The sequence below is a fragment of the Passer montanus genome, unplaced genomic scaffold (assembly GCF_014805655.1).
Source record: "Passer montanus isolate IOZ18808 unplaced genomic scaffold, ASM1480565v1 scaffold65, whole genome shotgun sequence".
NCBI lineage: Eukaryota > Metazoa > Chordata > Aves > Passeriformes > Passeridae > Passer > Passer montanus.
The window spans coordinates 1,984,459-2,010,753 of NW_024371593.1; the positions used below are offsets into that span (position 1 = coordinate 1,984,459).

Sequence of the window (26,295 nt, forward strand, 5' to 3'; positions counted from 1 at the left end):
GCTGTAGCAGACTGTCAGAATCAAAGCCTTATTTATGATGGAAATGGAGTGGGTGGACTAAAATGCCTATCCAGACAGTTTTAACAGTTACTTGTTAACTGTCCAAAATAACTGTGCTTTAAAGAGAGATGATTAAGTCAAATTTAGGTGTATCACAAAGGCCAAGCTGTTTTTCTGTATCAGAAGACTTGTGTTCAAAACTAACTTTCTAATTAACTAGCCTTCTGATAAATGCTGAAGCAGCTAATTACTTTTACACTCTGTCATACAAGCTGAGGTAAACAGTAGAAACAAGCAGGTAGTCACTGTGGTAAGCAGATGACCACAAGTAATGCTGATTTCCTCATCTGGTGGTAGGTGGAGCTCTGTTAAGAACAGAAGTGGCCATGGTATATTCTTGCACCATAGCAATTAATTGCAAAATTTTTTAAATTGAAAACTTCTGACAACAGCTGTTGCTTAGAAGCTATAGCTGCCAGAAGTGGTGTATCTATGGATTGGGTATGCAAAAATTAGAACTTGTGAACCCTGTTGTTGTTATAGAAGTTGAGTTTATCTACCACCTCTTCCTGTTTCTTTTTCTAAAGATTACTTAATTTAAACTGTTGATTATTTTGACATACTGGTACTTGCAGTGTCTTCTTTTAGTGCAAAGTACCAGAGACAGCGAGCTAAAAAGTGTTAGTTCAATAAGCAAGCTGATCATAGGTTAGCTTGTGATGTTACTGGTGTGTGTTTGTTCAGAAAACTATGGATGTATGTTGTCCTTTGTGGTCTGTAAAATATAATCCTTGCTGCAAACACCTGGTGGCTTACTAATTTTGGTAACATTTCCCCTGATTGTTACTTCTGCATTTACTGTTGATTATTTTGACACACTGGTACTTGCAGTGTCTTCTTTTAGTGAAAAGTACCAGAGACAGCGAGCTAAAAAATGTTAGTTCAATAAGCAAGCTGTTGTTTCTTATTTGCTAAACATTCATGGGATAAATAGGAAACTTGCTTTTACTTATTTTATAAACTCCCACGTTAAAAATATATTAGAAACCTGTGTGTCTCTGAGTCCTTGTCAGAGTCAGGAATATCACTTTTCATTGAGGCAAGGTTGTGTTTGTATGTACATTGTTCCTTTAGGTGTCCTTATGGAGGATCATGGGTTAGCTTGTGATGTTACTCGTGTTTATTCAGAAAACTATGGATGTATGTTGTCCTTTGTGGTCTATAAAATATAATCCTTGCTGCAAACACCTGGTGGCTTACTAATTTTGGTAACATTTCCCCTGATTGTTACTTCTGCATAAACAACACATTTAGGGAACTTATACATGGTGCTGAAGCAAATTAGCTGAGAGACTGGATCCTAATAGCATTTAGTTTTTTAGTGTTAGGTAGCTTAGGTTTTACCCAACTGCCTCATTTTATCCAACTTTCACCTTTGGAAGGTAAATAATTAATATCCTTTTAAAAATAGATTAATATTTCTTTCCCATGTCTTATTCCTTTCCCCTTGTCCCTTCATTTTCACCTGTCTTTAGGGCTTGAGTACTTTGCTCTGGGTAAGTTTCCAAGCTCTTTTCTCACTCCCATCCTCATTGACTCAAGAGTCTTTGCATGAACTCACCTAAACAGCTTTATTTGTTACAGCAGACTGTACAACAAGGTATTGCCACTTGGTTGTCACAAGTAGAACAATTTAATGCCTCTTCTGCAAATTATTAAAGCCTCTGTAACCTGTTGGAAAGTCTTTAAAGGCATCTGCTCATCTTTGAGCTATAATGGTTAAACTGATTGCTGCTGACAATGTTGATGGATATAATGTGATGTTACGATATTCTTCTGAAGCTGTTGTATGTCAGTGAGCTATACTAGGTGATAGTATTGGTTTTCTAGAAGAGAAACATAATTCTTGCAGTTGTTTGGCCTACTGCAACATCAGTGGAGAAGCAGTAATATCACGACTTTTGGTAAACTTGAAAGCAAAAAACTGAATTTTGCAATGACACTGAGAAGACAACCGCTAATTGTCTTAGTCTTAATTTCATTAATGAATCTTTAAATAAGCTTTCCTTTTAAGAAGTGATACTTTTTTCATCAGTGCATATTTTTCATGCATTTCTGTTTTACATCCATGTCAAGTTAAGTACCTGACTAGAACTCTAAAGGCAAATCATGTTACAGGAAATCAATTTTCCTTCATTTTAGACTTCCTTTACTGTGACACTTCTGATTTTGAATTGTGCAAAGTTGCTGTGACACCACTATCTCTGATAAAAGCATTGGTCTTCAATCAAATACATTCAGAAAATTTTAGAATTACTTCTTGTGAGATATGATATAATTTCTTGATGCCCTGAATTTCAGAAAGATGCTGTAGATAAAAACTGTTGTGGTTGTCACAATATATTTGGTTTATTCAGAACAGTGAAACTTTAGCATTTTTCTGCTGTTTCATACACTTAATTTTTCCAGTAGTTTGCAAAGAAGCAACATTTTAAAAAGTGAGATGGTATGCATATTTTAGTAGTGAGATTTTTCCTAGAGCAAATATCAAGTGTGTAATGCCTTGTGTGCAGCTGGAAAAAGCTTACCCTGTTAATTCTGCTTTGATGCTTTCATTGCTGCTTGTAGCAACTGACTTGCTATTGTTTCATGTATTGGAATGTCACTGCTTATGCCAGCATGTTTGCCATTGCCATTTCACTGAATTGGAAAAATGCTCCATTCTTCTGATTTATAACATGTACCTAATATCTGAGAGTAACACAGGAGTTCACAATTCCACTGGTAGTGGATTCTTACATTGTTTAGTTCCAGTTTTCACCTGTCAGTGATACGAAGTTTTTTAGCTTAAAGCAGCTTTTTATTGAACATTGATAATTTGGAAGCTTATTATAACTTTCTCTAATGACTGCATATATGTATCTATTTGCTAAATTTCAGTGCATAATTCTTTAAATTTATGCTTAAGTTTTGCTTTCTCTTTTGTAAATCAGAGATTATGGATGCTTTTAGCCTGAGTGCGGAAAAACCCAAAGTACTCTTAAATTGGTATTTGTATAGCTTGAATATTGAATTTCATTAAAAGTGAGCATTTATCATGGTGGTATTTATTAAAAATCTGTGATATTAACTCCATTTGTGTGCAGTCTAGTTGTAGACAGCATAAGCTAAAATTAAAAGGGTTGAGAAAATGGATTTTGAAAATTCTTGGTGAGAATCAGTATGGACAAGAAATTTCTTGTGTCTTAAATTGATTATTTATATTGGAAATGCTTTTTGAGTACTGCCTGTCCATATGTCTGACTTCATAATTACGTATTTTTTATGAAAGCAGCAAGAAAAACTCTCTTCTAGTCTTGATTTTATTTTGGCACTGATAAGATACTGAAAGAGTATTGGTAAGCTGTAGGATGCTGTGGGACTCGAGAAAAGAGCCTAATGTTTAATTTTACTTAATACTTTAAACTGACCTCCTGTATTGATAGTTCATACACTGTTTAGGCTGAATATTGGTTAATGTTAGGGTGTTGATGACTTAGTAAAAAGTCTTGGGAAGTTTGTTAGAAGTAAAACATAACTTCTATTGCTCAATTCTTTCAGGTGCTTTGCGACTTTATGTTTTTTGAGGCCACACATCTTCCTATGTCCCTTTTAAGTGCCCACATTGTTTGTAGACAGCGTGAGGAATGAGTTGAGGTTTGTTGAAGCTCTAGAAGAGGCAGTGCAAAATGATGCTGTGTGATTGCGTGTATTTGCAGTGCTGGTGAGGACTGCACAATGGTTTGCCTCCAGGATGTCTGATGGGCTGTGTGTTGAAACACATAGTGCCAGACAGAATTCCAGGGACCATGGTTCAATGGCCATAAAAAGCTGTGGAGCCAGGGTTTAGGGTGTGCAGAAAAGGTGACAGATACCTGTGGTAGAGATGTGATGCAGATGGCTGGGCAGAAATATGGTTCCAGTGTGCAGGTAAAAGCTTTATGAGATTATAACTCAGTATAAACCTTTTTGAGTAGATGCAGCCTGTGTGTTAGACTTAAAGCTTCTAGGTTCCTTTTTTTTTTTCTTCTAATAAAATTTAGAATTATTAAAAGGGGAATTTTAAAATCAAAATTGGAACATATAGATAAATAGGGAGGTGTTTACAAATCAGTAATTAATCTCTTCAGATAGGACAGGAGTCCAAGTTGAGGAAAGAAATAGATAAGAGTATATCAGGTGAAATCCTGGGTGCAGTGCTTGCAGTCAAACTATATTCATTGAGAGTACCTGGTCAGCCAAAGTTGATGTTTAGCTCATCCAACCTTGAGTGTAAGTTATAATATAGCATTTTTATGCTGACAGAAGAAACAAGTCACTGGGATGCTAAAACATTTTTATGCATTAAAGTGAGTATAGACATTTCTGACTAAATAGTTAGAGTGAAGGAAATCTTGAAGAGACAAGGTAAGTATTGAAACTGCTCTTTTTTTTTTAGGATGTTAGGTCTGAGTAGAAGTAGTATAATATAATTGCAGTATTTTCAATCACATAGGTACTTCAGTCATGTTAAGAGAGATGAGGCTGCAAAGAGGCACTCTTGAAAATTATCTTAGTTATACATACGCTTTGTTGTTACGAGTTTTGAGCAGCTAGTCAGAATTCAGTAGAAGAGAAGCAGCTTTGATCTATTCCTGGGTAATATACGAAAGCTGGTTCTCAAGATGTATAATGGTGATGATGCAAATAGTTCATCCTTTGTTTAACTTACAGAGATGTAATTAAGGTCATATATAGTAAGCAAACAGATGAACTAAAAACTATAAAGGAAGTTAGATATTCAAAGAAAATGTGCACCAAATTAAAAAAACCCAAAACCAACACTCAGAGAATCTTAAAAAGTGAGAAGTAAAGCAGTAAAGTATGTTTCTGACAAAAATTGGTAGATCTCCCATATATGGGAATGTGAAAGTCTTAAATTATATGTTAAATCTAAACTGGTTATGAGATTGAGTAACAAGGCTTTTGAAGATCAAATGCGTAAAAGAAACAGAAATTATTTATTTTAAAGAAGCAGAAAACCTAGAATCATGTATGTAATTAAATAATGATAAAGATATAAGTATGTAAGGCAGCTCAGGAAAACCTAGTTGGAATGTGAGACCATAACAGGTGAAGGAAGTTTTGCTTTCTGAGGACTGGAGGATAGCAAAGTAAGGTTTCAGTTAAAAACATTTTTGAAGTAGCCATTTTCTCTATTGTATAGAATGATTAAAACCCAGGAAGACTAGAATGAGCTCCTTTGAAGCAAACAGGTAACTAGGTAAACTTTAGGAGGAAGTAACATGGTTGTGTAGGAAAAGCCTGTATGTTAAAATTCACAGGAATTTGAGTGTATAAGAAAGAACAGTGTGGTCTGTGTATATCACCTTCACTTTGTAAAGTGCTATTTTCTAAGCATTCTTTCTATCATATGATATTCTGATACAATAAAGGTAATCTTGTGGTTTAATATCCATTTTAAAAAGTTGATGAACAAATAAAAATAGATGATTATTCATCTAATGAAAGGAGTTGAATCTGATGCACCTCTTTGGTGAGGTGCATCAGATTCCTTAAAAAATTAAGTGAGTAGACTAAGGCAATTTGTCATACAAGAACCCTTAGCAGTTTTCTAAGCCTCTCTGACTGCCACAGGTTGCAGAAGGATCTGATTGTAATAAAAGGGAAATAAAATTATTTATTAAATCTGGTGTTAAAGTATGTGCAAAGGATAATCTTAACTAATCTTAAGTAATCTTAACTAATACTTCTTTGGTGACAATTTCTCAATTTGGTCATTACAGTACAGGAAGGTCTTCGAATTATTGTAGGCTACTTTACAAAAGTATCAGGTGAATAGTCTTTGAAACAGAGCATAAAATGCTTGAAAGCAAATAGAGAACCAATACTAGAACTTTGTTCTGTCTAGCTGCAGGTACTTCTCCTTGCCCTACCTTAGAAATTCTGCAGGAGAACTGCAGAAGCTAGCACATAAAGGAGTGAGACTAAGATAATCAAGGATCTGAAACTACATAGAGAACAAGTGAAATACACAATTTTCAGAAGTGATAAGAAAAAAATGTAGATATCTACTATCATCTGTTTTCAGTTTTATACTAAACAAAAGGTAGAGTTTTCAGCAATGGTCATAGTGATAGATGCTCTTACGTGATGAAAAAGGGATTTTGTCTACTAATTTCTTTTAACAGGAATAGGAATACTCATTTTCTGAAACTGTAAACTGCCAGTGCTTTATTTTACATGGATGTACAAGAAGTTAATGAAAAATGACAGGTCAGATGAATTTTGTCCTTTGGAAAAGAGATGAACAAAGCAGTGTGTGCCCCTAGAGGTGTTGCTCTTTTGCCACGTAGTGACTTTGAAGGCTGGATGGAACTTAAGCCTTATTTGTGTGGTCCAGTCTTCTTTGCTTTCCTTTGAATACGCCGAAGATTACATTCATTGTCTTTCTAAATATCAGCTGTGTATATTGCTGATGTAAAACTATTTTTTCATCACAACATAAATACACTGGGAACTAAAATATGAGGTGGGAAAAACCAACCACACCTTTCTGTGATGAGCTTAGTGTCTGATTAGTGAATTATGTGTGAACTTGTTTAATGCAAGTTGTACCTAATTTTGAACAGTACCTGTTGCCATGCTGTAGTTTATAACTTCTGGAATATAACCTTGGGGTGAGAGCCTGTTCCAGAATAATATTTTCCAGTTGCAACAGTGTAGGTATAACCTCTGCAATCTTCTTCCTCCTCTGGAGTGCATGTTAAAATAAATAAATGCTGAAGTTGGTGGGCTGGGGACAAGTCATGAGCTGCTTTTGTCTTCAAAATCACTGGGGTTTTTTGTTGTGGGTTTGTAAATTATTTTTTCCCCCTACTCATGTATGTTTTGTGGCTTTCTTTCTTCTGTTTTTAACCTGTAGGGATGCCTGCAGTCTGTAATCCAGGCATGGTCCCAGTGGCAATTCCACCTCCTGCGGTCAACCCTCAGCACCTGTATAATGAAGAGGACCTGAAAGCTATCCAGGACATGTTTCCCAACATGGACAGGGAAGTAATCCGCTCAGTGCTAGAAGCTCAGAGGGGGAACAAGGATGCAGCTATCAACTCCTTACTTCAGATGGCTGAAGAATCATAGATGCCCACTTCCTGTATAGTCCCTGTCCTCGATGCCACTTATTTTTACTTGCCAAGCCAGGGATTTAGCTAGAGGAAGAATTTCCCAACAGCTTTCTGTTAGTGCATCGTGTGTGACAGATTGTACCCCTTTTCTCCTTGGACAGTTGGATCTTCTTCTCTTTCTTTCTCAGTCTGTACGTACTCAGTTTAGCTTATGTCCTACCATAGAGCAGTGAAGCATCTTTACTATCAGCTGTGCCCTGTGTGGCTATATTCTGATGGGATTGGGAATAATGCTGCTTTGTTTCTTTCTCTCCCCCTTTTCATAAACTTGCTCTTACAAAGTAACTCTATGCAGTACAAGATTTACTAGTGTTTGTTAGATTGGAAAAAAAAAAAAACTTTCCATGGAAGGTTTGCTGTTAAATACAACTGATTTGTTAAAAGTATTTAGGTTTCAGCAAGCAGCCTATTTTTTCCCAAAAATTAAAGGAGAGACCCTTTCTTATCCTGTGGTGTTTAGTTATTACTGATATATTCACACATTTTAGATGGAAGATTTTTAATTTAATAAGCTAAATTTCTTAGGTTGTACTGTTGGTATTTGTAATGGGCATCTTATTCAATCTACTCATTGGGCACTAAAGCAATATATTACCTGGTGTGCGTTTGGGGCTTTGTCCTCCCACATAGTATTGTTATGTATATGTAAAATCTTAGGAGGTAACTTTTAACTTTTACAGTATGTATTGCTGTAGCAGAGAACAGGACTAAGCCCTAATGTACTCCTACAGTTAATTGCACTCTAACTATTACTTCTGCATTCACATGGCTATTTCAAAGGTTAAGTGCAGAAGTACAGATACTTATACCTGGAAAATGACTGAAGCCGTAAAAATTATTTGAGATGTTGTCTAACATTAAAAAAAGGAGGAATTTATGATCTGGTTATTAAGCTTCATTATTTATACCTATGTTCCAGCAAAGTTATTGCTTTACATTAGTGGGAAAATGATTGTATTTTTCCTGTAATGAGAAATAAGCATGAAAAGTAGCTTCAGGGTCTTAGAATGGCATTATGAATTGCTCAGTGACTTTTTAGACTACAGCTGCTGTAGTCAGTTTATTATTATTTGATGCAGATGGAAATAAAATTCTGTGTGAGAGACAATTTAACATATCTGAGTTACAGTCTGATCCTCAGAGGAGGTGTTTGTATTTATTGTTAGAGTAATTTTTTCAAGTAAGAGTTGATTTTGGAGCTGCAGAATCATACAGTTATGCACCAGTTACACCTGTCGGATGAATTTCTGTGATGTCTGTTCTTGTAAAGTAATGCACTTTAAATAGTCTGCACCAATTTATTTTTCCAGTGATGTGCAATGTTGCTGTTTGTCTCTTTAATGTTTGATTTCAAATACTTTCTACAATAGCCATAGACCTTTATATTTTCAAAGTTGAAATGAATGTATGCTTGAAATCTAGGCTCTTGAGTGATTCATGAGAACATTAAAGCCAGCTTTGGAATAGGGAATGATGACCCATATTGTCTTCTTCACCAAACTTTATTTTATGTACTATGCTTAAAATATTTTCTTTATTATCTGATGGAAAGCTGATTTTATCCCCCACAACCTACATTCAAGTAGTCTTTAGGTAGCACTGGCAGTAGAACATGAATATTTATTTTTTTAATAATTAAAAGTAATACTGAAACTTAAAATACAACACCAAAAGTCATCTCAGTTTCTGACCTTTTAAAGCCGTCTTTTCATAATGTACAGTTTTAAGTTATGTTATGAATCCCTTAACATCTTAAATTTCCCATTAAAAGCATAAGTGTCTTTGAACATCCTCCAGTTGGATTTTGAATAATGAAATTCAAGGCTATAGTTCTGTGTGCTGTAGTTGTAGAATTGCCTTACTTTTGTTTTCTAAAGTTAAATGGGTATTCTTCAATAAACTAGTCTTGCCCCTTCCCTACAGTCATGGTAAATTTTGTGATTGATCAGGTGTAGAGGCATTTGGTCTTTATAAAAGCAGAGTGTTTTGTGACATGATGACCCAAAAGGATGAATGTTGGTGAGGATTTAATGCTTAGATACCTCCAGGAAGAGTCCTGTGCTCTAACTTTTACATAGGTAGCATGAATTGCTAGGGACGGAACAATTCAGGGAAAATGTACATAATTTAAATTTTTATATTAAAATGGTGGGATTCATACACAGCTTTTCATAAAAGCAAGTGGTCATGGTTCAACTTAATGGCTGGTAAATTGTACTGCATCCTATTACAGCTCCATTTCAAGTGCAGAACAAAACCACCTTTCAGTCCTAACTGCCAGGAGGGGTAAGTGCAAAAGTTAAGCTAGCCAGGTTTATTCATAAACTGACTCTGGCCCTCTGAGGGAGATTCCTGTTCTTAGATATATTTTTAGTGTGTATTTCTTTTCCTAGGCAAATGTTATTCAAAACAGGGTACAAATATGAGTTGAAAATAGGATATGTAGGAGCAGTATGGCCAGTAGATGGATTTCATTATCGTACACTATACTTAAATATTGTTCTGTGGATTTTTTTGTCTTTATTTAATTAAGCATTAGAGATTAAACTCTTACATCAATATGTGCTACTTTCTCTTGTTAAAAAGAACAAAGTGATCACCTACTCAGCTTTTCAGCATACATATCCTTCCAGTTGAGCTGTTTGTTGTTAGGTTTGAGTCAGAGAGAGATAAAAAAAGACAGGAAGTGTTTACTTTAGGGTCTGTAAAATTAAGGTATTGGAACTGAAAGTCTGGTTTTCTATTTAAAACAAACAAATTGTCAGTCATGATTGTAGCTTTTGAGAAAATGCTAATGGGGTAATACTGTGTTTGATGCTGCTCCTCTGCTCAACAGCTTCAGCAGCTTGGAGCTAAAGCCAGCTGTGTAAGACAGGCATCTGCTAAAAGTTAGTGCTCTCAGTATAGTTTGAGTCCTGCCAAGAGCCTCAACTTGCTAAAGGTAGGAACATTTTTTTGTCTAGCTAGATCCTTGCAACTTCTCTACTGCTCTTTGCATCTGCTGATGGTACTGAATGGGTTTATTCCCCCCTTATAAACGTTATTGCCTGTTTGGTTGATATGTAATACCCTACAGAGGATGTTGTGTTGCTGTAATTATTCTGAAGACATTGTTTCTCTGTACTGAGGTCCAGTGTCCAAATATGTTTCTTGCACTCTAAAGTACATTAACTTTTTCATTCTAATTTAATAAATGTACCATCTGAATGAAAGTGTATTATGTCTCTATTGGAGAGCACCACAGTGTGAGTCTTTGACTGATCTAAAATTCAAGTATTGGTTACTGTCTTCTATTCACTGTCGAACATTGGTTGGCAAACTACACTGCTTCTTAATGGGACCATCTGATGGGAACAGTAACTGTAAATGCTCAAAAGCACTTTGAGAATTCCTCTACAGGTAGGTGCCTCTTTCTAACTCTTCTAGGGGCTGCTTTCTCAAGGAAATATGCTGGTGTTGCAGGTCTGGAGGACAGAAGGCAGTACTGATGCTGCAACTACTGTTGTTTGAAGGACAGCATTGGAGAGCAGGGGAGGAGGGAACAATGGCATGTGGGTGTGGAGGGAATGCTGCAGTGTGAAGGATTGAGGACTCTGGATGGGAGTGGTGTCCAAGTGAAGAGTTATGAAATTGATCATGTGTGCTGTTCCAGCTACAAAAAGAGCTGGCTTTATCTGCTAATGTATGATAAATGATTTTGAAATATTTGGTTTGCATAGCATCTCTTCCTAGTACTGTGATGGTAAAGGTATCTGGGGCCCTCTCTGACTTAACAGCATCACCATGTGCAGTGATGATTGTGATTATTAACCAGTCTGAATATTACTGTTATCAAGCTAACATTTTGGGATTTACTGTCCAGTCACAGTGTGCTTTGTCTCCTAATCAAGAGTTTTGGTTTTTCTAACAAATGATAGTTGAGAGGAATCTTTCACAGCTGGTTTTTCTTTTATTTATTTCCTTAAAGTATTGAGTACCTGCTGTGAAATAAAACTGTGTTAAAATTGTGCTTTTTTCTAGCCCTTGAGTATCAGTTTCTATCCCAATTTATCTTCAAAGGTTACAGTTTGCTTTCACATTTCTCCATTTTGCTGTGAGAGATAGGAAGAGTGAAAATTAGTATAAATAGATGCTGGTGTTCTTGTGCTGCTGAAGCATCTATTTAGCATGTTGTATTTTTATTAGCTTTTTCATTTCAGTGTTAATCATTGATGATGAGTGGGGGTATAAAGAGAAATCAGTATATTTTGAATATTAAAACATTTCAGAACATCAGTGTGAGCAAGGTCTCTAGGAGAAATGTATATATGTGTTTTCTTAGAATAAGAAGGAAAAATGAAAACCCATATTAGCAATCTTCTTTGCAGTTTTTAGTTGTAGCCTACTGAAGACTTGAGCTTTCTCTTCTAGATCCTAAGGAAGCTTAGTCAGAAAACCGAGTTAATAAATTTTTATGCAGCAGTATATTTTAGAAGTATTTTCTTTACTGTCTTGCCAAAAAGCATAATTAATTTTGTAAGATATACTTGGGTTATACTATAACTTTTGAAGGAGAATTTGCATATAGACTGGAAAAGTGAATTTATGGAAGCAAGTAGATTGAAAATTATCTGAGCTACATATGTATTTTCATGGATGAGAGAATTATAAAAGTACTACTGTTTGAAGTATTCGAAGAGTTAGAACATGTTTTTAAAACATCTCAGTGTATGAAAAATAGACCATTTTTATAAGTTTAATGTATTTACCATTGAAAGAGAATGAAGGATGATTCAATTTATTTTAAAATTATCTCCAATTATAAAATAACTCCAGTGAATTACACTTTCCATGTCTGTGGGGTCCATGTTTCTCTGTGGATTACCAGGAACTTAGCACTCACAGGACAATGTTTTTCTGGTTTAAATTTGTTACCTCTGTAATAGTCATCAGTTTAATGTGGAGTATCAAGTTGATTTAAAATGCTTAAAGCTATTTGTAAAATTATTCTTTAAGTAGTTATAAAAGAGTATGTACTGGGGGTAATGGTTACAAATTCCAGCCTGGTATGGCTAGGACACTCCTCTGTGACTACCCCACCTTCCCAGGTGCCCTTGTTTAATAGGTACAAGGCTCTGCAAGTGGAAACCAAAAGATGAGGACGATGGTTCACCTCTATAGGAAGACTTACTAAGGTGAAGTTTCCCTGTGCACTGTGTTGAAACTGCTTCCAGAAAGAAAGAAAGATAAGGTGTTGGCGTAGTTCCAGTGAGGGGAACAGAAGGTCCAATTTCCTGGCAAGCCCCACTTCACAGGGAAGTCATCTGCTATCCTGGGACCTGGGTTACAGATGACATGAGGAAACTTTCAGCTCTGATACAGCCCTTGAATTATTACCCATTATTGCTTTCTCATGTAGGCGGTTATGAAATTTGCAATATGAAGGCCAAGGAGAAGGCCAAGGACAATCAGAAGAGGTTTCAGGGCCTTGGGACACCTGGTTACTATGGGATCAGGAGCATGAGTAGTGTTCTCCTTTATCCTTCCAGTTGCAGGGAATGGTGAGGGAGGAAACAAGAACCAGCAGATCGATATTTGGTGGCAATAGCTGGGTGCACCTGTCTCAGACAGAGAGAAGGATCTTTGCGAGGGTACAGTGCTTGCTGAAAGAGCATTAAAGTGGATTGAAGGGGAAAAAGGGCTAAACCCAGGCTTGCTGGACATAAACCTGGTGGCTACACAGCAGTGTTGGACCAATGGAGGGGTAGCAAGATCCTTCACAGTGCTCCGTGATGTATGAGTATGCTGGAGCACGTTTGAAATACATGCAGTACATGCAGCATGAGGAACAAACTAAAGGACTTGGAAATGAGCAAATAAGGAGGTTTTTTTTTATCTTTATGCCTTTTATGCCAGTGGGAAGAGCTATTTGGACATGGCTGAGGGAATTTTACCTAGTTCAGGAAGAGGGCTATAGAATGTACCCCTCTAAGTCAGAATACTTCCTGATGCCATTCATTGGACTCTGTGTCATTTAGGTAATGAAGATGGGTATTGAACAGTCACCAGAACTGAAAAGTACTGAAAGTTTTATTGATCAAATAAAACAGCTTTGTCCCTGTTTTTGAGATGTGTTAGGACTATTATGTCTATAAAAAGGATATACAATAATGCTTTCACTAGGATCAAGAAGGGCAATGTAGATGCAATGTTTTCTTGCTTTATTTTTTAGACTCCTTAATTCTTTTCTGCCTCAAATACAGGTTTTGTGATGAAGCATGTGCTTGCATATTTCTGTAAGTTACATGAGGTATTTTGCATTCATCTGTTTTTACTCTTCAATACCGTAACATTAAAAAAAAACCCAAACACTGCAATTTAATTGACTTTTTTTTTAATTATTTTTACAAGTAAGACATGAAAAAAGAATGTTAAAGAAGGAGCACAAGTTATTTTTGGGAAGACCTGATTCCAGCTTCTCTACGGTCTCTGCTTTCTTTTTCTAGTGATCATATCCTCAGCTGAGTTGCCATTCGGAACCAAGTGACACAGCCTGTTGCAGTTGGGAGCCATATTTTCTAGATTGTTGGAACTGGGAGTCAGGTGCTGCAGTGGTTTCTGAAGAGCAAGCGTTCACACACTGGCAGTTTTCCACGTAGAGATAGGTATAATTTATGCTGGTTCCATTTTGGCAAGTCAGGGTCACCTCTCTTGTTTGGGTGCTGAGTTCCTGGCAGCAACCACAGTTGTGTTCCATCTGGTTTGCTTCAAGAGAGTACCTGTGTTCCACCGGGGGAAAAAAATGCATCTTGTTAAAAAGACACAGAAAACCCCCTCTGTGATTTTTGTTTTGCAAGTGTTTGGTTTGGTTTTGGAGTTTTTTAACATCCTCTTTTCCTCCTTATCACACACACTTATGAATGTGATTTTCATTGTTTTCAATAATGAAACTGTTCTTGCTTCCATTGAATCCAGTTCAGTACAGTGGAATCACATGAACACATTAACTTTGTTGCTGTTCTGCAGTCATAGAATTGCATAGTTGGAACAGACCTTTCAGATGATCAAGTCTAAGCATTAACCCAGCACTACCCAGTCCACCACTAAACTGTGTCTCTTAAGTGCCACACCTGCATGTCTTTTAAATACTTGAAGGGATGGTGACTGAACTGCTTCCCTGGGCAACCTGTTCCAGTGCTTGACAACCCTTTCAGAAGAAATATTTCCTAATATCCAATCTAAACCCTTCCTGGTACAACTTGAAGCCATTTAGTCTCATCCTTTCACTTGTTACCTGGGAGAAGAGATCGACCCCCACCTCACTACACCCTCCTTTCAGGCAGTTGTAGAGTGTGAACATTTTCCCCAAGCCTCCTTTTCTCCAGGTTGAACACCTCCAACTCCCTCAGCTGCTCTTCAAGACTTGTGCTCCAGACCCTTCTCCAGCTCTGTTGCCCTTCTCTGAACATCCTTCAGCACCTCCATGTCTTTCTTTCAGTGAGAGGCCCAGAGCTGCACACAGGACTCAAGGTGTGGCCTCACTATGGCTGAGTACATTGCCCTGGTCCTGCTGGCCACACTGTTGCTGATCCAGGCCGGGATGTTCTTGGTCATCTTGGCCACCTGGGCACACACTGGCTCATGTCCAGCTGCTGTCAGCAGCACCACCGGCTCCTTTTCCACTGGGCAGCTTCCCAGTCCCTCTGCCCCAGCCTGTAGCACTGGCTGGGGTTGTTGTGACCCAAGGGCAGGACACAGCACTGAACCTCACACAATTATTGATAAAGATATGCAACAGGACTGGCTGCAACACTGAGCCCCAGGAAACACCACTGGTGACCATCCCTCTGCTGGAGGTAACCACTGACCACCACCCTCTGGGCCTGGCCATCCAGGCAGTGAACAGGTTTTTAGGCAGTAAACAGTTCACCTGTCCAAGCTGTGAGTTCCCAGCTTCTCCAGGGAAATGCTGTGGGAAGTGCTGTCAAAAACTTTATAGAAGTCTTTGTAGACAATATCCACAGCCTTTTCCTCATCCCCTAAGTGGGTCACCCTGTCCTAGAAGGAGATCAGGTTGGTCAAGCAGCAGCTGCCTTCCCATACCTATCCTGGCTGGGCCTGATCCCCTTTTTACCCTGCATGTACTCAGTGATCACACTCAAGATAATTTGTTTCATGTCCTTCCCTGGCACCAAGGTCAGGCAGACAGGCCTGAACTTCCCTGGGAGCTCCATAGTTAACCAGACTGCTGACAAATTACAGAAACTGGCTTTGTGAGCACCTTCTCCAGCTCCCTCAGTACCCCTGGGTGATAAATTAACTTGACAGACCAGATAAAGGAAGCCACAGAGATGTTAAATGAATTTTTAGAACTTACATTGAGGAGCCAGGACAACTTCCTTCACAATATGACAGCTGAACAGGTTCAGAAGACTCACAGTCAGCATGGCTGATCACAGTTTCCTTGGTGTAAGGCTTGCACGTTTTAGCTTCATAAAAAAAGGGGAGGAGAGAAAATATACTTCAGTTCTTTAGTTCTGAACTAAAGGAATTGTAAACCAGTTTCAAAGTGCTTGATGTCTGATTACTGAGAATCTGCAGTAAATGATGGGATAGGTACTGTGTAATGTATATGGAGTTGTCAGATTACTCTTTGATTTTGGCTGTAAAGTGCATTTGGAAGATAATGTAGAGGCCTGAGTATTGCTGGTTTGATTTGTACTATTCAGTATTAGGGAAAAAAATGCATTTTTCTTTTGAATAAACATTGAAACACAGGATCTTCTTAAATAGACTATGTGAAAACAGGGTGAGTGAAGAATCCTTTCATTCACTCAAAGATAGTTACAGGTTGAGTATAGTGCTCTTCAGGCAGAACACATAAACACAGCATTACTTACGTTTACATATTTTGCAGCAGCCATCAGATGTAATCTCTGTTTCATCCTTTGTAAAAGAAGAAGGATTTGTATTAGTACATGGATGAAAATCATGAGTAAAATATAAGAATATTAGTTAGCACTACACATACTGGGCAGAAGGCTTCTCTGGGATGAACCCTGAATGCAACAATACTGTCCTCACCATAGGAGGACAATATTTGTAGCCTCATAAGAAAATACAACGCTTTTCTTATTATCAATCATAGAACAAGCCTAGTTTCATTCTGAAGACATTCCTGCAACCTCAGTGGAAGTGATTTGTTGTATTCTTCCTTGTCCCTCCTTGTTCATTTAAACTGAATTGAGTCAATGAAAGACTGATAAAAACTTACAGGATCACACTCTGCAGGGTCGTACTCAGGGCATACTCTTTTAGTTTGGACTGCAACAAACTGATCTTCAATTTTTTCACATTTGTAGTGGCTGCACTGATCAAGTGGCAGGATCTCGTTAACCTAAGATTTTATAAGAAAAGCAGAAGTTGGTTTTTTTAATTATCATCAAGTACATCTGAGTTGATTAAGTTCTCACTCCTCAAAAATTCTCAGATGCTCCTGAACTTCTTTCAAGTGACAAAAATTAAATTCTACAAACTGTAGCTAGCTTGAAAGTTTAAATCCTGGCTCTGAGCACTTATACCATAAGTTAGAAACCATTAGTCATAAAAATCAAGAATTTGATTCTAAATAATGTTCAACTCAGAAAGCTGATACATTGTTTTTTCAGAGTAATTTCAGTATTTTATTTTTACCAGTGAGGGACATGAGTTGACACTTAGCTGTTCTACCTTGTATGGGCTAACAGATAGATCTGAAAATGAAAGGAATACTTACATTGAGCACATGAACAGTGTTGTTTCTGAGTTTGACTTTGCAAGCTACTTCAATACACTTCCCACAGCACTCTCCTTCCTCAGTCATGTACTGGTAACCCTGCCCAGAAAGACATGAAGGAGAAAGTATGTTGAATTGGGGATGGAGAATTCTAGTCTTGCTGTAGCTGACTGGGCAGCCTAGAGAACCTGAACTCACCAGCGGGCACGATGTCTCACACTGAACTGTTTCACAATGCATAATGTTTGCATTAGTCTCTGGATCCTTCTCAGAACTGCAGGTGCACTTCTTACATGAATCAATTACTACTGACTTTCCAACCTGCAAGACAGGGAAGAAAAAAAAAAAAGAAAAAAAAAAAACGAAAAAAACATTCAAATGCCAACAGTTTCAATATAATATAAAGGCAGAGTTGAAAGCATTGCTGAGAACCACTAAGGTTGCTGAAAGTCAAGTATGACAGTTCTCAAATTCTCTATGAATGTAGATTTTTTTGGCTTTATGCCTTGCAGGAAAGCTCACATTAAGAGGAAACTAAATGAAGCAATGTAAAAGGGAGCAGTAAATTAATTAAATTAACATTGGTTTGTACTGGCTAATTTTTTTACCGGCTTTTTAATGCTTCATTTAAGAATATTTTTTCCTCTATAAGTTACGTTCAGTGGTTGTAAAACAATTTTAATTTAAAAGCAGGGATTAAATTAGGCCTTTACATATGCAGATACATAAGCAGACATCTAAATTTGCATATGAATTTTAGTCTTTCTGAAATGTATCCCCAAAGATTCCAGTGCTAATATTTAAATTACAAGTTAATGACCTAAGCACCAATTTTAGCAAAAGGGTTTAGGTATCAATTAAATAAAAAAATGTTAACTTTGGGATTTTTTAAGGTGTTCTGGGCTTATTTCAAAGAGCAATTGAATTTGGGCTATTCATCAGATTGTCTGGCAAAGTCATTAATTACAGAAGGGAGAGGAAGCTTAAAAAGAAGTACATCACTAAAAATGGTACATTCTGCTTTTATACTATTAGATGAGGAAGACTTCTGTGACAAATTTGATTTTGACTTTAAAATACCCAAACAATGTCCAGTTAAGGGCAACAGAGAAAAACCCCCAAATGCATGTACTGGGTAAAGAACTTTCTCAAAGACTTATTTTGGTAGAAAGGATGTAGTTTTCACTTCCAGCAATATACTGCTATATCATTCTTACCGTGTACAATGTTCCATTAATCACACAGACATCAGGTATTGGTTCTAAAAAACAAAACAAAAAATAAATTCAGAATAACTCAAATTGTGTCTTCCTGAGAGGTCAAGATGTTATCAGGTTTTGTTAGTAATGCAGAGAGTACTGAAAAATTGAATTCAATCCCCCTATGCACTTAGACTTCATATGTAGTGTAGCTGAATGTTTAAGTAAAGTTTCATCATTAAAATCAGCTGGCAGAGGTGGAGAGAAATGGCTTGAAACTCAAGCTATGCCTGAAAAATCCCTTTTCTGCCCTTTCAATATCTGGTTCAATTCAAATTAAATTAGTTGTTTCCTCTGGGAACCCTCAGCCTCCAAGTGATAAACAAAGATGCTTCAGTTATTGATTCTTTATGACCTTTCAAAACATGGCTTGTATAGAAGATTGACCCTGTGGAAAAAGATATTCCTACCTAACGTAAATCTGACAACATGGCAGAACCCATCTATGTCTTTCACAGTAATGCTTTAAACTTGCCTGTTCCTTTGTTTTGACTTTCCTTTTTCAGGCTTAATTTATGGGTACTTTTTTCTTTTTAGTCTATTGCACAAGTATACGTACATAAAATATATGTACATAAAAATGTGTATTTATAAATAAACTGATATAACTGTAGGATTTTTTTATTTTCATGAGGATCTGGCAAGAGTGTAAGTATAATTATTACTTTTCATACACTGTGCATTCAGTTACTGATTACAATTTACTTTGTACTATTGCTTCCTGTTACTTGGTCTTATAGTTCACTGTTAAGCTTTTTTGTGGCTTATTCTGGTATTTATGCATCTTAGTTTAGTTGCATTTAGGCTGATGTTAATGTGCTCCAATGTTCCATTAATAACATGAAAAAGATGCATTGATAACATTTATAATTACAGGTACAAAGATAGTTGAGCTACATAGACCAGTGAATGTTCAAAATATTATTCTGCTCTCCCACCCATTCTCTCATCAAAGTTAAATGAAAATAACATTATTTTTTTAAACAAAGCTTCAATGCATATTTAGTCAAAAATCATTGTGTGTTCACTGAGACAGAAAAATTTAAGAAATATTTTGCTGTTATTGTGATACATTAGAACTTCCTTAGGTATTAATGGAAATGCAAATGTAATTTACTGGAGTGCTATTTATACATGTATTTTTAATACTTACGGCATTCAAATGCAGGACAACATGGGTCTTTTTGTGGTAGTACAGCCATGGGAACAAATCCTAGGTCACAAATTGTTTGCTGAGCTGTTTGGCATGGGAGTGGCTGGCATTGCACAGTAGCAGTGAGGGAGTCACAGACACACTTCTGGCATTCATCTATCCACTCCTCTCCAGGCTGAAAATATGTAAATTATTTATTCTTAAATGCTCCTTCATCCTAGTTGTTTAGTTTTAACCTAAGATATACTCTCAAAATTAGTAGAAAATTCAGATTTGAGTTGTTTTAGCACATCATTTAAGAACAGGTATACTAAGAATAACCACAGAATTTTCTTTTGCATAAAAAGAATGGTATTTTACATTTCACAGCTAGTCTACTTACGTCTATGAAATTTAAATGTCTTTTATTAAAACCAAAAGTCTTTGCCATGGTCTTAGTGAGCTTTTCCACCAAGAGATTACTTCAAAGTCTGGTAATGCCAGGTTAAATAATTGTGAGGTCTCAGGTCACTTGTTACATGACCAACTTTGCTATTGAGCTACATAGAGGTTGATTTAAATTGGCTGTTAAAGGACAGAAATTAGTCTGGTTTTGCAACAGTGGTGTATTAGAAAGTAGGGAGGGGAACCACCTTTCGTGCAGGATAGACATCAGTGCAGTTTCTTTCCACTGAAGTTGTGGTGGTTGTTGCTGTGGTTGGTGAGGCAGCTTGTGATGTAGTTGAGGGGGCGACTGAAGGAGCAGGAGTTGTCACAGGACATGGCCCATAGAAGGGCTCAATCTCACATTCTTTGCTGCAAAGTGCATAAAAATTACAGCCAGCTCTATCTGTTCTGTTGTATACCACTTCCCCTGCAGATGAAAATTGGAAGAGAAATTACAAGAATGAAAACACGTAGGGAGAAAAACCAAAAAAATATTGTAAAAATATTAAGTGTATTCATGTATAAAATGTTCTGTGTTTAGATGATTTTGAGTTGTTATATTTAATTGAATAGAGTCTTAGGAGTTCATATTGCTTATGAAATTTTTTATAATTGTAAAATAAGACACTTACCAGGAGAAAATAAAGTTTCAAACACATGACAAAAGCATGGAGGTATTTTGCTGGATGTAACAGATGTGCTGGTGGAAGAACTGACAGTTGCAGGAGTGCTTGTTGTAACATGACTTGATTGTGATGTACCAGTTAAAGCTGCTGTTGAATACAAGTAATAATTTAGTTTGCGGGTACAGGATTTTGATCTAATAATTTTAACATCTTCAAGAAGTCTATTCAACATTCTGGCAAACCAAGTGAACATGTTCCTTGTATTCAAATATTTCACCTATTCATAACGGGAGATTATGGAAATTTTTTCATTGCACATTGAATAACATCAATAATATCCTTTGGCAAATCTGAGGAGATTTACCTCTAAAGTTGTGAAAAGTTTCAACTTTTTAAGTAAGTATTAATACTAGGAAGTTAACTAAGCTGACAAACATAAATACTAGCAAAAAAGGCAGAGATTGATTTAAAATCTGTTCATGTGTTTTAACAAATATAAATGGTCATAGGTTAATATAATCACAGACTGGTTTAGGAAAAGAAGCAACACAACACACATATGAATGTTGGTCTAAAGAAAATGATGCTTGTAAAATTATAAAAAGTATACAAGGACATACATGGGCTGACAGTGGTGTTCAAGAAAACTGTCAGAGTGGTATTTTCTACAGTAGGACAAAAGAACTTATAAGACTTTACCTGGAGTACTTCCAGACTGAGGAAGAGTGGTAGTGAACACAGCTGAGGGGCCAGAAGTGGTTATTAATGTTATTTCAGGTGAAGTGGAGACAGTGCTAGTGGTGGTAGTGATGATGGTTGTGCCCTCACTAGCTGAGGCCATGCTGCTGGGGCCAGCCGTGGTGCCTGTGGTGGTTCTTATTTTAACATCAGGGTCTGGGTTGACACAGTGGAGGTTTCTCCTGGAGCAGATGTTGCAGAAACTCTTGTGGTACTTCTCTCGGTAGTCCTGGAGGTGCTGCCAGGCATAGGTACTGTTGTTGTTCTTATTTTAACTTCAGAGGGTGTAGTGGGAGATGTTGTAGACTGGGTTGCCACAGTGGAGGTTTCTCCTGGAGTAGAGGTGGCAGAGGTTCTCGTGGTGCTTACTGCTGTGGTAATCCTGGAGGTGCTGGCAGTCCTGGTGGCAGGGATAGGAACTGTGGTGGTTCTTATTTTAACTTCAGAGGGTGTTGTGGGAGATGTTGTAGACTGGGTTGCTGCTGTGGAGGTTTCTCCTGGTGCAGAGGTGGCAGAAGCTCTTGTGGTACTTCTCTCGGCAGTCCTGGAGGTGCTGGCAGTGCTGGTGGCTGGTGTTGACACTCTTGCTGTTGTCGGGATGATGATGGTTGTACCTTCAGTCTGAGCTGGAGAGGTGCTGGTGGTGGTAGTGATGATGGTTGTGCCCTCTGTGGCTGAAGCCTTGGTGCTTGGGACCGCTGTGCTGCCTGTGGTGGTTTGTATTTTCATAGGCTCTGTGTATTTTGGGGTGACGATGGTGGTTCCTTCTGTTGAGAGGGTCCTTGTTGTTCCTAGAGTGGTTGTTATTTCTTGCAGTGGAAGTGTGGTGGCAGCAGTTGGTGTTGCTGTAGGTTTTGTTGTTACTGTGGTCGTTTCTGCTGGGAAGTATGTTGTCGTGGTGCTTACAGTGGTTCCTGGGGTTGGCACTGTTGTCTGGCAGGGTTTTCGGTCACAGCACAGCACTGAGACCTCGTAGTCGAAGCAGGTGGGGTACTTAATAGTCTGATCCTTATTTCTGCACACTAGCCCTCTGTCAAGACTGCAGTCAAATTTCTGTTCCATTATTTTCACAATTGTGTCAGAGTAGTCTTTAGCTCGGCACTTGATGTCTTGAGGCTTCTCACACAACTCATAGCCAGCAGCTCGGATGTTTTCAAATGTCTCTAAATCTCCATTTTCGCTGCCTGGAGTAGGGGAGTCTACATTAAACCACTGTGTCCAGGCACAGCGCTCCACCACGCAGTTGTCAGTGCTATTGGAGATGCGGATAGTGGTGGTGCCTGGAGTTGTTGTTGTGGGTGGGGTGATGGTGGTTGTACCTTCAGTCTGAGGCGGAGAGGTGCTGGTGGTGGTAGTGATGATGGTTGTGCCCTCTGTGGCTGAAGCCTTGGTGCTTGGGACCGCTGTGCTGCCTGTGGTGGTTTGTATTTTCATAGGCTCTGTGTATTTTGGGGTGACGATGGTGGTTCCTTCTGTTGAGAGGGTCCTTGTTGTTCCTAGAGTGGTTGTTATTTCTTGCAGTGGAAGTGTGGTGGCAGCAGTTGGTGTTGCTGTAGGTTTTGTTGTTACTGTGGTCGTTTCTGCTGGGAAGTATGTTGTCGTGGTGCTTACAGTGGTTCCTGGGGTTGGCACTGTTGTCTGGCAGGGTTTTCGGTCACAGCACAGCACTGAGACCTCGTAGTCGAAGCAGGTGGGGTACTTAATAGTCTGATCCTTATTTCTGCACACTAGCCCTCTGTCAAGACTGCAGTCAAATTTCTGTTCCATTATTTTCACAATTGTGTCAGAGTAGTCTTTAGCTCGGCACTTGATGTCTTGAGGCTTCTCACACAACTCATAGCCAGCAGCTCGGATGTTTTCAAATGTCTCTAAATCTCCATTTTCGCTGCCTGGAGTAGGGGAGTCTACATTAAACCACTGTGTCCAGGCACAGCGCTCCACCACGCAGTTGTCAGTGCTATTGGAGATGCGGATAGTGGTGGTGCCTGGAGTTGTTGTTGTGGGGGGGGTGATGGTGGTTGTGCCTTCGGTCTGAGGCGGAGAGGTACTGGTGGTGGTAGTGATGATGGTTGTGCCTTCTCTGGGTGAGACCGCAGTGCTGGGGCCAGCTGTGGTGCCTGTGGTGGTTCTGATTTTAACTTCAGTCGGTGTTGTAGGAGATGTTGTAGACTGGGTTGCCGCAGTGGAGGTTTCTCCTGGCGCAGAGGTGGCAGAAGCTCTTGTGGTACGGCCAGCTGTGGTGCCTGTGGTGGTTCTGATTTTAACTTCAGTCGGTGTTGTAGGAGATGTTGTAGACTGGGTTGCCGCAGTGGAGGTTTCTCCTGGCGCAGAGGTGGCAGAAGCTCTTGTGGTACGGCCAGCTGTGGTGCCTGTGGTGGTTCTGATTTTAACTTCAGTCGGTGTTGTAGGAGATGTTGTAGACTGGGTTGCCGCAGTGGAGGTTTCTCCTGGCGCAGAGGTGGCAGAAGCTCTTGTGGTACGGCCAGCTGTGGTGCCTGTGGTGGTTCTGATTTTAACTTCAGTCGGTGTTGTAGGAGATGTTGTAGACTGGGTTGCCGCAGTGGAGGTTTCTCCTGGCGCAGAGGTGGCAGAAGCTCTTGTGGTACGGCCAGCTGTGGTGCCTGTGGTGGTTCTGATTTTAACTTCAGTCGGTGTTGTAGGAGATGTTGTAGACTGGGTTGCCGCAGTGGAGGTTTCTCCTGGCGCAGAGGTGGCAGAAGCTCTTGTGGTACGGCCAGCTGTGGTGCCTGTGGTGGTTCTGATTTTAACTTCAGTCGGTGTTGTAGGAGATGTTGTAGACTGGGTTGCCGCAGTGGAGGTTTCTCCTGGCGCAGAGGTGGCAGAAGCTCTTGTGGTACGGCCAGCTGTGGTGCCTGTGGTGGTTCTGATTTTAACTTCAGTCGGTGTTGTAGGAGATGTTGTAGACTGGGTTGCCGCAGTGGAGGTTTCTCCTGGCGCAGAGGTGGCAGAAGCTCTTGTGGTACGGCCAGCTGTGGTGCCTGTGGTGGTTCTGATTTTAACTTCAGTCGGTGTTGTAGGAGATGTTGTAGACTGGGTTGCCGCAGTGGAGGTTTCTCCTGGCGCAGAGGTGGCAGAAGCTCTTGTGGTACGGCCAGCTGTGGTGCCTGTGGTGGTTCTGATTTTAACTTCAGTCGGTGTTGTAGGAGATGTTGTAGACTGGGTTGCCGCAGTGGAGGTTTCTCCTGGCGCAGAGGTGGCAGAAGCTCTTGTGGTACGGCCAGCTGTGGTGCCTGTGGTGGTTCTGATTTTAACTTCAGTCGGTGTTGTAGGAGATGTTGTAGACTGGGTTGCCGCAGTGGAGGTTTCTCCTGGCGCAGAGGTGGCAGAAGCTCTTGTGGTACGGCCAGCTGTGGTGCCTGTGGTGGTTCTGATTTTAACTTCAGTCGGTGTTGTAGGAGATGTTGTAGACTGGGTTGCCGCAGTGGAGGTTTCTCCTGGCGCAGAGGTGGCAGAAGCTCTTGTGGTACGGCCAGCTGTGGTGCCTGTGGTGGTTCTGATTTTAACTTCAGTCGGTGTTGTAGGAGATGTTGTAGACTGGGTTGCCGCAGTGGAGGTTTCTCCTGGCGCAGAGGTGGCAGAAGCTCTTGTGGTACGGCCAGCTGTGGTGCCTGTGGTGGTTCTGATTTTAACTTCAGTCGGTGTTGTAGGAGATGTTGTAGACTGGGTTGCCGCAGTGGAGGTTTCTCCTGGCGCAGAGGTGGCAGAAGCTCTTGTGGTACGGCCAGCTGTGGTGCCTGTGGTGGTTCTGATTTTAACTTCGGAGGGTGTAGTGGGAGATGTTGAAACCTGGGTTGTCACAGTGGAGGTTTCTGCTGTAGTAGTTGTGATTTGGTACTCTGTTGTTGAAAATTGTGGTGGTGTTGTTTTTACTGACGTTTCGGTCTGAGTCGTCGTTCTTTCTCGGTCTCTCATTGGTGTTGTAGTTACTTCACTTTCTTGTTTTTGTGTTGTTGGTATTATTGTTGTCTGTACTGTAAATGGTGTTGATTCTACAGTAGTAGTTGTGAATTCTCTTGTGGTTGTGGTTGTTGTAGTTTGTGCTTCTGAACATGGTATGTATCTGCAGCATAATATTCTGATTTCATAATTATAGCACTGCTTAGATTCTTGGTCATGGTTATTGCATATTAATCCTCTGCTTTGACTACACTCTACAGTTTGGTTAAGGTTGGTGATTTCAGTATCTGGGTGTTCTTTGGCTCTGCATTGAACATCGCTTGGGTTTGTACACACACTGTATCCTTTATCCTTGAGATTTTGATAAGTTTCATAATCTCCACTGTCCTCTTTGTTTTCAGGCTGAGTGGTATCATACCATTCTGACCACACACAGACATTTTTCACACATACAGTTGTCATTGGTGTTGCAGTTGTCGTTTCTGTAATTTAAAGAAGGAAACCTAAGTCTTGTCTGTTCTTATTAAAGAGAGTTCCAGGAAGAAATGATTTATCTTCCATTCCTTTTTTATTGTAAATAATTTTTTAATATTAGATAGTATTTTAATTTTAATGAACTTGCTTTGGCAGTCTCAAATTTAATTTCTAAAGTAGGTTTTGACTTTTTGCCTGTCTTATTATTGTAGAGGTAGTTTCTTTGACATCTGTAGCTAAATATAGGTAATCTGATATCCTTTGCACAGTATGTCACTGCGTAGATAATAGATCACACAATTGCTTTGGTATAAGTAGAGGAGGTTTTATTCTCCTTGGCATTATCTCTGTATTTATTTACACTTAATTGCGTAACCATGCAGATTTTAAAATATTTTGACCAATTAATGACTTAGTTCAATATTACTACATGTAACATATTTATAAATATAAAATATATACTTAATATATATGTATTTCATATGTAGTACTTTATAATAGAGACTACACATATACTATATATGAAATATATAATCTAACAGGTATTTTCCATGTATTTTAATAAGACTTCATATTCCTGGCATTATGAAGATAATCATGTGGAACAGATACTACTTTCTCAATATGAACGTTATTTAACAGACTTAAATTTGAATATTTAGTTCTTGCTGTAGTATAATTTTGTGGATATGTTTCTCACAATTACTCAGAATTTGGTTATTGT

The 26,295-nt window shown here is 38.8% G+C and overlaps 3 protein-coding genes across 7 annotated transcripts in view; 1 reads left to right on the top strand and 2 right to left on the bottom strand.

The window, feature by feature from the left end:
- The window catches only part of LOC120511427 (toll interacting protein), a 24,218-nt gene extending 13,783 nt beyond the window's left edge, over positions 1 to 10,435 (top strand). For 2 of the 3 annotated variants that reach the window (XM_039728445.1, XM_039728447.1), the window contains exons 6-7: positions 1,536 to 1,556; positions 6,965 to 10,435. In XM_039728445.1, the coding sequence (XP_039584379.1) occupies positions 1,536 to 1,556; positions 6,965 to 7,179 (236 nt within the window). In that variant the 3' untranslated portion in view covers positions 7,180 to 10,435. The remainder of the gene's footprint in view (positions 1 to 1,535; positions 1,557 to 6,964) is intronic. The other variant, XM_039728446.1, reaches the window with a different exon arrangement.
- Positions 9,038 to 21,329, bottom strand: LOC120511426 (mucin-5B-like). 3 transcript variants are annotated; one of them, XM_039728443.1, is made up of 11 exons: positions 21,141 to 21,329; positions 20,448 to 20,588; positions 20,022 to 20,242; positions 19,390 to 19,564; positions 18,195 to 18,238; positions 17,176 to 17,298; positions 16,978 to 17,076; positions 16,477 to 16,599; positions 16,103 to 16,148; positions 15,580 to 15,691; positions 9,038 to 13,981 (listed from the first exon to the last, which is right to left on the bottom strand). In XM_039728443.1, the coding sequence occupies exons 1-11, from the start codon at positions 21,280 to 21,282 to the stop codon at positions 13,720 to 13,722; spliced, it is 1,488 nt and encodes a 495-aa protein (XP_039584377.1). In that variant the 5' UTR covers positions 21,283 to 21,329; the 3' UTR covers positions 9,038 to 13,719. The 3 variants fall into 3 exon arrangements, with proteins under 3 accessions (XP_039584377.1, XP_039584376.1, XP_039584375.1); XM_039728442.1 differs by having other exon boundaries at positions 16,978 to 17,298; positions 20,448 to 20,585; XM_039728441.1 differs by having other exon boundaries at positions 16,978 to 17,298.
- Positions 21,318 to 26,295, bottom strand: part of LOC120511382 (mucin-2-like) — a 29,077-nt gene continuing 24,099 nt past the window's right edge. The window contains exon 31 of the mRNA XM_039728311.1: positions 21,318 to 25,579. Coding sequence (XP_039584245.1) covers positions 21,318 to 25,579 — 4,262 coding nt within the window. The remainder of the gene's footprint in view (positions 25,580 to 26,295) is intronic.

Excerpts from the sequence above, each read along its gene's own strand:
- LOC120511426 (XM_039728441.1), bottom strand. The coding sequence starts at position 21,282 with ATGGCCTCAGCTAGTGAGGGCACAACCATCATCACTACCACCACTAGC. Across the intron at positions 16,600-16,977 it reads ACACTGTTCATGTGCTCAAT|GTTAACGAGATCCTGCCACT; the intron begins GTAAGTATTCCT and ends ATAAAATCTTAG. Across the intron at positions 16,149-16,476 it reads ACCCTGCAGAGTGTGATCCT|GATGAAACAGAGATTACATC; the intron begins GTAAGTTTTTAT and ends TCTTTTACAAAG.